Source organism: Calidris pugnax, unplaced genomic scaffold, assembly GCF_001431845.1.
Source record: "Calidris pugnax isolate Ruff unplaced genomic scaffold, ASM143184v1 scaffold211, whole genome shotgun sequence".
In the NCBI taxonomy this organism is placed as follows: domain Eukaryota; kingdom Metazoa; phylum Chordata; class Aves; order Charadriiformes; family Scolopacidae; genus Calidris; species Calidris pugnax.
Genome location: NW_015091083.1, coordinates 3,889,128 through 3,901,194, shown reverse-complemented (window position 1 = coordinate 3,901,194; position 12,067 = coordinate 3,889,128). Strand labels below are relative to the sequence as shown.

Genomic DNA, 12,067 nt, shown 5'->3' with positions numbered 1-12,067 from the left:
CCTAGGAAGATCTGACATTAAAAGACAGAGTAAGCCGTAATACTATTAATACTGCAAAAAAGTGAATTTTAATTATGCTTTAAAGTAGTTCGAGTCTCCTGTATGATCTCTAGACGTAAAAGATTATCACAGAGGGTATTTTTAATAATTTGTAACAAGATGAACAGAAAGTAGTATTGCTGATATAGAAAGGTAACTTTTGTCAGAATCCAAATTAGTTTGCCTACAAAAACTTGAACAGATTTGAGTAGGAGAATTTATGTGGGTAAAATGAATGCTTGTCTATATTAGAGGAGGAGAAAGAGATTTTTGGTCATTATTCTCTGTATTGAATTTCGGCAATTCGCTACTGTATCTCTACTTTCAGAGACTGATTTTTGAATTGTCTTACACGTTTTCCAGCGCAGTAATTTTAGACAGTGTTTTTCAGGAATGTGTGTCCATTTAATGTTACTCTGCATGTTACTGAGATAAGTTGCTTGGACATGTTTTGGTCCTGTCACTTCCTAGAGTAATGAACTTAATTTGCTGTTAGCTTCAAAAGCTAATTGGGGATAGATTAAAAAACGTCTTAGCAGATTAATTCAAAGAGCCATGCCTTCTTATATAAAAAGATCTGACAACTAATTGTATGTATGTTGAACTGATGTTACTTTATAGCACAATGTATCCAATATGATCTTCAAGAAATGAATTGCTTTTTATTGTCTTTAGTGAGACTTTCAATCTTGTACTACATGCAGTTTAGCATCTGAGTAGGCTACACCACTAAGATATTTAGAAGGGTAGGGTGAACAGTCTTCTTGTCTAATGCAAAATGTTTCTTAATTTCAACAGGCCATAGTAGAACATCTAGAGGATTTATCAATAGCCATAGAGAGACCAGAAAAAAATAGCACTAGGGAGGAAGAGGAGAAAAATATGGTCGAAGCAGAAGATTTGCAGATCTCAGAAGTTGCCACTACTGCTCTGTCGCAAGATAAACTGGAAGAAATTGCTGATTGTCAGGAATCATCCAGGTATTTCATATTTACTTTGTCTTAAATACACCTAGCTAGTATGAATGCCAGGTCTTTTGAAGTGTTCCTTGTCCATTGGATGTTTCTTGTAGACTTCTTTTAGGAGCACTGTAGTGGGACTCACTGGCTTCTTCCTGTGTTTATCTTAAACGCGTGTGTTTATATTAAACATGAGTGATTCAGTGCCAATGGGACTTGACTTTGCTATACAAAGTTTGCTACACAAAACCCAACTGGAAGCCCATTTTGAACATGGCAGTGTTATAACTGTTTTTCCAACAGAAAGAGTGTTTTGTAACGTAGATGAAATAATCCGTGTGCATTGTGACACTCCGTGGAAGTGTAACACTGCTTCTCTCCAATAAATATTTGTTGGCCTTTTTTTTTTCTATGAACAAATGAACGTGTCTATGGTAGGTTGACCTTGGCTGGCCACCAGGTGCCCACCAAGCCACTATTTTATTCCCCATCCTCAGCGGGATGGGGGGAAGAAAATAAGATTAAAAACTCATGGGTTGCTTCAGAAGACAAATGCCTTAATAGTGAAAGTATATATGTGTCCCTCTGCCTTCCTCCTTTCTTTTAGTTTTTATTGCTGAGCATAACATCATATGGTATGGAATATGCCTTTGGTCATTTTGGGTCAGCTGTCCCAGCTGTATTCCCTTCCAACCTCCTGCCCACCTCCAGCCTACTGGCCTTTGCGGAGGGTTGGAGAGACAACCTTGGCGCTGTGCGAGCACTGCTCAGTGACCGCCGAATATATAGGGATGTTACCTGCACCCGAGCCAGACCCAGCACAGAGACACTCAGCTAATTGTACTCCATTTGCTTCTGTTTCCACTTACATTCTAATTTAGTTCTTAGGTAATGTGTTTGAGTGGGACACGAACTGTGATTTCTTGATGCTTATGATGATAGCATTTGAAAGAATTTGCTTAGAAAAACCCATTGTGTCCCTCAAGCTTTCTGTTCCCTGCAAGGTCTGTCAATTTTATATTTTTATACAGACAACCATAAACCCTGGGATATACTCTCACTTAAATGTAAATGACACTAAAGATGCAAAACCCCTATCAGATACTATTTTTCAGAAAAGATTTGAAAATGAATATTTTAGCATGGGTCAAATTTTCTCAGAGCTATTTTTTATAATGTTACTGATAAATTCAAGTCCATATTGTAATACATGCAACAATGCACACTTGTGGTTTTGCATAACTTAAAACAAGCATGTGCAACTCCAGGGGCTTTCTTTGAAATCAAAACAAAACTTAGGTTTATGAATTTAAAAAATTGGTTTTACATACATTTCAGAACCAGTGATATTGACTCCAACATTCATCTCCGGAGAAGATTTCCTAATACTTCTGAGGAGGTAAGTATGTGGAAATTTACCTTTTATCACTGTTTCTCTATTTCTCTTAAACTCCAGAAGTTCACATACTGTAAAATGGTCCACTCTACAGATAAGCCCTATGATAATCCAAAAGCCCTGTGGCTTCTAATAATTTTTTTGCCAAAACCAGGCAGAGCTGAAAAAGCTTTATTGAACTCTCCCAAATATATGGAACAGAACCTCACTGAACCTTGAACAAACCCACAAAGGAGTACCCAATACTGCAATTAAATCTATTGTAACTTTGATGCTTATTTTGTTGGAACTGTATAGCTGCAACATTCCGCTTCTTTGAAGCTGGCTTCATTTGCTGCTCCAGTTTCTCGAAGTTTTGATATTCTCTGTATGTATGTTGCTGTCCTGGTTACTGCCCTGCAAAAATGCTGGATGTCTCTTGAAGTGCACTTTTTAGAAAAGATTGGGCTCCCTCCCTGCCCTTCACAGTAGTAGCGTATTACATCATCTCAATAGCAACAGCTGCCCCTAAAAGAATTTTAGCTGGAATGTGAAACTGCATCCTTAATGGCAGATGTAATTCATATTGGTTTCTTGAGAGCACACTATACAACTGAGCTCTAGATTTTCGTTTTTTCACTTGGAAGGAAGGGACAGCAACAGCAGTCTGGGCACGCTGAGCAAGGGTAGGAGTATGGCTCTTTTCAGCACCAAATAAAATTTTGACCTTCTTGAAGTTTTAAAGAAATGCTGCCACCAATGTTCAATGAAATGGAGGTTTCACATAGATGCTGTGGTTTTGCCATGCTGTCAGAGCTACTAGAAATATATATGAATAAGGGGAGCCTTATTGAATGAAAGCAGCTGAAAGCAAAAAAAAATCTTCTTTCACAACTTTTTTCCTTTTCTGTGTGTGTACCAGACTGCAGTGGTGGATGTGCAGGCAGGGAACAAATTTATAAGCACACTTGATCATTTTAGATGAGCAAATGTTAGACATACTCTGCAAAGCATGCACACACAACCTCCCTCTTTGCGAGATGCTGAATTTTATTTGTTTATATAATCTATTCCTGGTTTGTTCGTTTGCTTGTTTCAGGAAACCTGTGGTGAAAACAAGAAGATGACAGACGTGAATGAAAGTCCATTAAATGTCAGGTGAGTGGTTCTTATTCAGACAAAGCCTTTTGCAAGGAATCCGTAACTCCTAGGTACTTCTAAGAATGTTACAAAGGGAATTGAAAATTGACTATAATGGTAGAGACTGAATGGACATCGTGCGTAATGGCTCAGAGTCCTTATTTTCCATAGGTGTAAGGCACAAAACTTCTTTATTGCTAGTTTTTCTCCTTGACCAAAATGCTTTTTCTTGAAAGATTCAGCTGCCTAAGCAAGACTGTGAGCCCTGTCCCCACATGGCGGGTATTTCAGACCACGAAAAGAGTGGGAGGACTTCAAATAAAAGGTCCTCTGGCAGTGATGACTCTTTCCAGGTTTGGAAGACTGTCAAGACCACTGTTCAGCATGGTCAGTGCTAGGGAAAAATGATTCAACGGACTTCTGGCCTCTGTTACAGCACCCATCTGTTTCTATAATCTGTATATGTGTTTAGTTTAGACTTAGGGTGCTGTGATGGATCCTGAACTCAGAGTGTTTATCCCTTTGGTATTACGGTCTACATATCTATAAGAAATAACGATTGCTTTATGTTTTCCCTCTCAGTTGATACTGAATAGCACGTCCCTGAACTTGGAGTTAAAATGATGGTTGCATTTAAATGCAGAAAACACACAAAATATTACCATGACCCAGTAACCTGGTCTCACAGTTCTGTTAAAAAAAAAATAGCTGTCGCAGTTCTGCCTTTTTGCAGACTGCTGAAAGCGAGCAAGTTTTCTGTAATACTTAAGATATATATCCAGTATAGTATCTGAACAGGCAGGATGCCCCAAGCCAGAAAAAGGACTCATTAAAACAGCCCAAAACCCATTTTTTTCCAAAAGTAGATTTAAAAAGTCTACCAGAGGGTGATTCATATAATCTCAGTAAGTTATAAAATGAGTGTACCATCTTGTGCATTTTAATTAAGATTTTTTCTTGTCTTTGTGAGTGCTCAGTGGTGTAGTTAGAGTCCATTGGGCTTTGCCCTTATGAGCCAAAGCTGGAATTTTGGAGTCGTCCTACAAAACCCCAAGTGCTAGTTGGTTCCTGGAAGTCTTGGGCTTCTCCTGTTTAATGTTCTGGTGTCTGACATAAGAAGCTCTGAAAGTAGATGATTTGGGGAAAGTGTATCAAGTCAGCTACAGCACGTAGGTAAAATGGTGGAAGTGTTGTATGTGTTGCCCAGAGCTATGTTTACTGTTCTGAATATAAATTTGAGTGATGGAATCACCTTACATCAGAGAACTGTGCTGCAATGGCATGTATTTAAACTACCTGTCCACAGTTTTCAGAGGATTAATTGCTATGCACCATGGCTCCTGAGGAGATACACCGCTAAAGCCCATTATGTGCCTCATAGTCTAGCTTGGACTCCAACTGACTAGATTGAAATGGTTCATTAACTGCTGTCTTTTAGTCTTCCCCCTGATCTTTGCAGTAAATGTTAACAGTGAGAGCTTTTTCTTCTTCTTCCTGCCTCTTATCAAATTCTCTCCTGTTTTCAGGAAGCAAAAGGACTCAGAAGCAAGTGAGACTCCAACACCAACTCATGAGATTAGGATTGCCGAGCAGCCAGAGCTACTCCACTTCATCATTTTCTTCTGGGTGCTGGTCTACTGCCTTTTACTCCTTCCACAGCTTCTTAGCAACAAAGTTTGATCTCTGTGAGGGATGGAAAAATAAAGGACGGTGGCTGGATTGCTTTGTGTATCTGCATATGAATATGTTCCTTCAGGTGAAGCACAAACAGAAATGTAGGACCTGGTATTTGTGTTTATTATCAGGTTGTCCTCGATTCCTCTGCTGTTGTGCTATGACAGTGTCTAAGCACATTTTATATTATGATAATTGTGTAAATATATATAAAAATAACCTGATTTAGTAGACGCCATTTTGTACATTTGTGCCTTGCTTTATAAGATGCTAAATAAAACCAGATAATTATCAGTAGAAATATGAACAATTCAGAGCTCTAGTCTTCAAAAATTATTCTTCTGGCTTCATTTACTTATGTAGGGCCTGACAGCTGTGGAAGGGGGGTGGTGTCTAGTTGCCCATGAACCCAGCCCACCTGCAAGGGCAAGGCTAGAAATGCTTTTTCTGGTTTCCCATGGAATTCTTAGAGAGAGCTGGAGGCGGAGCAGAGCTGCAGGTGGTGGAACATGCTGACCCCAGGACCTGATTACAATTCTAATGTCGATCTGGTAGACCAACAAAATCAGGCTGAGGGTTTATTTAGGCAGGAGAGTTTAGGTTTTCTAGGATTTAAATTATTTTTTAACCTGCACCTTTTGTTATGTTTAATTTGCAGGAATAATTTGGGTGTGGAGAAGTGTGAAGAACATGTAGGCTAGTTGTTTTTTTGTTCAACACATTGTGGTTTGGGTTTTTTTTAGTACCTCACTGCTTCTGAGGCTGCTCCCTTTTCTCTGCTGCTTCCATTTACCAGATCATGTGAAGATTTCTCTCTTTTTGAAGATACAAAAAAACAATAGATAACCTAATTTGCCGAAGCTACCATTAGGGCACAAGTGTATGGTAAAAGGATTAGAAATATCCTTTAAGTGCCCAAATCAATAAAGAAATGACAGATGTAAAACTAAATACAGAGAAATGTTGACAGGTCGTGCAACTGAAGAGACTTCTGTGGCTTGTCCATAGACACAGTTGAGCCACTTCTGCATCTTGTAATTTTTTTCCACATCAGTAAACACATCAGGATATTTGATTTAGGATTTTTGACAGAGGGGGTGTGCCTGTGCATTACAGGACAAAAGAGAAGTCTTCAAATTCAATTTAATAGCAGTATCTTTACTCTGTGTGACTTTTAGTGAAGTCACTATTTTTCATCGGCATATTTTTAGTTTCATATTATGCTTTATGAGACTACATTGTGCTGCTGCTTCCACTTGAAAATTCTGAAGGTTGACTGCATTGTGCTTCATAAAATGAGGGCTTTCATGATTTACACTGGGTGAAAGTTACAACACGTGACTACAAGTTTTACATATTTTGTTTTTCATAAGGTGTATCTCTAACCTGGCATAGTTTTCAGCTGAACTAATAGTACCTGGGGTCAGGACACTTCAGAAAATATAGCAATTTATTTGCAGGTATTTAAAACCTGTTTGTAGTGATGTCATCTGCTGGGGTAATCCTAACTGTCCATCACACTTCATTTTTCTTTATAGGCTTCTTGTTTCCCTGAGATTTTTCTTAGGAGCTGCAGTTAGAATTCAATAGCAGCAGTGCATGGTAGGAGATCTTAAACATTGAAAGTAGAATTCTGAACCTCTTTCAGCCAACAGAATGCTGAAATCTTTTCTATTCTGTCCTGTCACCGTTGACTAGAGCTGGATTCACACTATGAACCAAAAAATAAGATCCTTTCTACTTGATGAGGAACAGATCAGAACTTCCCAACTTAATTCAGTGTAAATCAACATAAGTAAACAAAACAGTCTTTCAACTTGCTAATGAAAATGTTCAGCATTTTGAATTGCCTGGTTTTGTGATGCGTGAACCTGTTTGTGATTGTTGATGAAGACAGTGATCCTTTCTTCTAAGAGAAAACCTATGTTAGAATTTTTGAAGATGCTCTCTTGAAGTAGGCTAAAATATAACATGGAAGGGCTTCATTTTTTTTTTTTTTTCTGAAAGAATGAAACTTAATACAAGAAACTTTGTGTCTTCATCCTGAAAACCAGTGAATACCAGGCTGGGGCATGTCAGCTACTAAATGGCAGCAAGTAGCAATGCACATTAGTTTGGAGGAAAAGTGCGGACAGCTCTTCATTACGTGCTACTCTTCATAGGCTCCTTTGGCTTATGACAACTTTTTTTTTGAGCCTTTGTACTTTATTCTCTGGTTCTTCCAAATTTTCTTAGTCTTCAGCAGAGACTATCTGGAGTTGGATTACAGTCCCTTGGTAGGACTTTACAGCTATCAAAGTTCAGTCAAATAAAATAAGCTCCCTTTTTGTCTTCTCTCCTTCCTCACAAGAAAATGAATGAGGAGGCCTTTGGATGTTTCATCTCAACAACTGATACCCATAAAGAATGGAAAAGTGAATGGGAATGCACTGATGCTGGCAACTTCATTATACAGTATTTTCTTCCAAGAGGGTTTTCCTTCTTGCCTCCCACTGATGAACAGTGACTGAAACAGTGAAATGAGTAGTTTAAATGTCAAACAGCATCCAGCAATTGTCTTGATCATCTCACCCAGTGTTGAAACTGATATATGCTTTTCAGCCTCTCCCATTAAAAGATGGAGATTGTTTCTTCCATGCAAAATAGATGAAAAAAAAATTATACTAAATTGGTCCAGGATACTTGGTATTAAGTTGCCCTCCATATCTGGGTTGGTTTAGGTGTGGTTTTGCTGTAACAGAAATAGCCTGGGTCTACCTTCATCAGCCATACCATGGGTCAGAAGATCCAGGGTTAAAAGTAATTGTTCTGGTATGTTCAACTGTGCCTGAAAAGAGCCTGAACTCTTCAGGAGTTTTGCCATTACTTGGAACCACAAAAGGTGACACCTGCCTAAGCAGCAGCTCCCCCCCATTTAAATTGACTTGTAAGCCTGCATCTCTTCTTCCACAGCACAAGATCCAGTCCCTCAATGCGAGTGCTGCATTCTGAAAAAACTGCTTGTTGTTTGACTTCGTGTCCTATTCTGAACTCACAGTATGAAATCCTGACTGTGAAGCATTCACTATGGCAAAGCCCCTTTTAACTTGCTGGGTAGAGGACTGGCTTGAGGTAGCAGAAGTTTTAAAGGCCGGTGGGCAATCTATCATCTATCCATTTTCCAACAGATACGTGCACTGTCTGAAGAAGGAAGTTTTTCCTGAATTTTTGCTTGGGTTTGCGAAAATGCTAAGCTTGAACTGACCGCATTTGGTATTTTGATTTAGCAGCAGAATTCAGATACACCGATCTATTAAGACCGTTTCTAAACCCTGATGTTCTTGAGCAAATGTGTGGGTAGCAGCATATTGTGAAGTGTAAGTGTCAGGAGGTGCTTGAGGATCAATGGAGAAAGGGTGTTTGGTGTTCACAAAAGCACCATTAAAGACCAAGAGACAACTTTAATAGGATGGTTCAATGTTATCGTAGTCACGTAACTGAACAGCAAAGTGTTTCGTTGTGATTTTATAGAAAGTGCAAGGAAAGATATGCTATTAAAGACAGAACCCTGCTAAACAGTTATGGGGCAGACGTCTTACAGCTGAAGAAATGAGATAAACAGTCGCATAATCTACAAACTGAATTGAATATAGCCTTTGCCAAAGTGTAGGAAATGATCAGTGCAAAGATAGGGCAAGCACAGATTACAGTAAAAAAATGACAATCACTTTTCAATGCCATGAATATTTTTGATGGATTGAGCTCTAAAATGTATTTTTATTGAGTTTCTAGATTGTAATGAATGTGTCTACAGAATTTTATGCAAAGCTTGAGAGTTCAGCTGTTTTAAAATGATTTTTTTATATAGCAGTGATTATTTTATCTATATATTTAATAGAACTGTAAAACCATTTTAAGAGTACCTGTAAAATTCTATGTATGTGATATGATTATTTATTAATTATGACTCATGAGAATGAACATTAAGCTATGCATCAGTTGTGTCATCCATTTGAAAACTGGAAACTGCAAACAGGAGGAGAGTTTTTAATGAACAGTAGACTTGAAAAACATGGAAAAAGATTTAATACAATTGTGTGATTCTTAAAGCTGCATAGCGGTATGTCATTTTGTGATGTTAAACCTTCAGCTAAAGCTGCAAAATATACAGAGTGATTAAGCTACTTTCTTCCATTAAAACTTCCTGAGGCTGAAATTTCTACATGTTGATATTTGGTATCTAAACACACTTAAATCCTCTACATCTTCTGGAGACTCTCAGTTGACTCCAGCTCAGTTAAGACAGTAACTTCTTTATCCATGTAATGCTCCACTGAGTTTATGGGGGTACCATGATACCCAGGGGTTCTTTTTGTTTTTCTGCACCGATCCCCATAGAATCAGAGCTTTACAAGATTAATTTGGCCATCTAACAAGGTAATAGTTCTAGTAGTGCATTATCACTTATGCTAGCTTTAACTACTTGGGAGTCCCCTCTTGCCAAGCGCAAACTTGAATGCATCCAAGTGATGTGTTCAGTTCCTTGACTTCTGTGGAAGTCAGTGCAACACACCTGTGTGCTAAGCACACACTGTGGGATGTGCTCTGAGGGGACTCAAATCAACATTAATCACATAGGCCAGAAAGTAGCTGAAGCCCACACATGGCCCTTAGGCTGGATCCCCTCAAATCCAACGTACACAAGCAATCCCACTGACTTGGGTTAACCCCTCTGTACGTATAGTATTTGTTTGCCTAAATTCTGCAGGATCAATCCCCTCTTCCTTCTGGGAAGTTAACATGCACGTCCATTTTTGATTAAGAGAACAGCAGTGGGGGAAGGAATGGCTGGAAGACAAGGGTGAGCTTGCAGGCTGGAATGCAGCCATGAAAGTTCTCAAACAGCTACAGGTTGCCTGCTGCTTTCCATTGAGCTAATAGGTACTGCATCTGAATGGAGTTAAAACACCCTTAAGTTTTTTTATTTCCACATTGTGCAGTGTTTTGTCAGGTAAATGACATCAAGTTCTTCCCCTCAACATACCACTGATAACACTAATTTACAGCTGCCCAACTTATGACTGTTCACATTCCAGGTTTGTATCTAAAGAGGACTTCCAGTATGGCTTGTTCCCACCCAGACCACCCCAAGATGGTGAAGCTATTTGTGCAGGAGGTATATACACGTTAAATGATATGGAAAAAGTAGTTTTCTGAACAGGGTGGCTTGCTTACTCTGTCCATCGCTTGATACAACTCTAGAGCTCACAAAGGGTGAAAAATTAACATTTTTATTCTCAAGTCCATTTCAAGGTTATCTTAACTGAAAATGTGGAACTTGGAAGTATTTCTTTCCTCCTCTGAATGTGAGACATGGAAAGCCTCCTTCCACCACAGTGGCACTTTTGATGACTCCCTTCCAGGCAGCTGCTACTGTTGGTATTGGAAAACAAGGCCTGTGTTCTTTTCTTACCATGAGGGGAATGTCTAAGTTTACGTCTCTGGAACATAAAATTGGCCCCTGTGTGATTATTGTACTTCTTTCTTCATGAAAAGGTTAGAAGGGGCAATAAAAATAATTAATTTACCTCGGTGAGAAATACTAAAACCTACCATTCCAAGAAAGGCTAGATCAAGGCTTTCACGCTGTGTTCATGTGTTCAGGTCAGGTAATATTTTATTCCGAAAGTAGTTTCATGACTTTCACTGGGCCTTCCTGAAATCTCTTTGACTGACAGAATAGATTTGCTTCTGAACCACAGCCATTATTAGACTGTAACAGAAAATCACCAATGTCAAATTATATGCTGCTAATTTTTGGAGAGAAATAATGCAGTCATTTTTTAATGCCAAATAACTTACACAAGTCATATACGTCTATTTTTATTGTAGTAATAAAAACTGAACTTCTGCTTTTGTCTTGAACAAAACAACATATTTTAGAAGGCACCCACTTTGTGCTATTGTATTCTTCTGTGTAAAAAGCTGAAGAAACTGTTTTAGCCGCCTTAAAGTTCTCCAGTTTAAAATGTAATCTGTAAAGTGATAATTTGCAGAAGAGTTAATGAGGGACTTTTAAGCTGAAGAAATAATTTGTAAGTAAGGAATGTAATATTTAAAGTACATGTTTCTCTTTGGCAAGTAATGAGGAATATTGCTTATTTAAATGAGAACAAATGCTGGGAGGATTTGAGTGGAATCAAAAGATATACTGAAGGAGATGCATTTTTGTGTACTTTCAAATAATTTCTTCTGAATGCTTTCAATCAGTGGTTTGTATTGAATGTTTGCACTTATTCAAAGCTAATTTTTGTGAGAAAGAAATATATTCTTGTGTATAGCTGGTACACTAGAAAAGAAAATGTTTTTAGAAACTGTTATGCTGTACCAAGATATTAGTATTTACTAGCGAATAGTTCCACTTTCTTTTATAAAATCTCCAATTTTGAAATAAATGGACAGGCTTCCTGTATATAATCTGTTAATCTGTGGGTTTGTCCTCTTTCTCCTGAGAAAGTATCTTCAAACATCTCAATTCAGAAGAGATCATCATTTAGTTCTTATTTTATTTATTTATTCACTATTACCATTACAATATATAATTTATATATTAGATATTTATACTGCATATAATATATATATACAATTATATATTATTTTTATTTATTAATTTGTTTTCATGTCCAGAAAGTATGTTCATTTTTCAGCAGGGAAGACCTCAGTAAGTGCATTGTTTTGCTGCCTACTCAAAAAAGTTACTTTTCATCTTAAAGGAAGAATCCAAACTTTTCTTCTAGTCAACAAGCAGAATGAGTTAGAATTATTTATAAAGGTGAAGATTTAGCAATTTAATAATGCATAGAAATTGGCATTATAAAGGCAAGCCAGGGGAAAGCTTACA

The 12,067-nt window shown here is 37.9% G+C and overlaps 1 protein-coding gene across 1 annotated transcript in view; it reads left to right on the top strand.

Moving 5' to 3' along the window:
- The window catches only part of CLMN (calmin (calponin-like, transmembrane)), an 85,606-nt gene extending 73,955 nt beyond the window's left edge, over positions 1-11,651 (top strand). Inside the window, exons 14-17 of the mRNA XM_014957419.1 lie at positions 838-1,019; positions 2,337-2,397; positions 3,473-3,531; positions 5,040-11,651. Of these exons, the coding sequence (XP_014812905.1) occupies positions 838-1,019; positions 2,337-2,397; positions 3,473-3,531; positions 5,040-5,193 (456 nt within the window). The 3' untranslated portion in view covers positions 5,194-11,651. The remainder of the gene's footprint in view (positions 1-837; positions 1,020-2,336; positions 2,398-3,472; positions 3,532-5,039) is intronic.
- Positions 11,652-12,067: the final 416 nt, after the last annotated feature.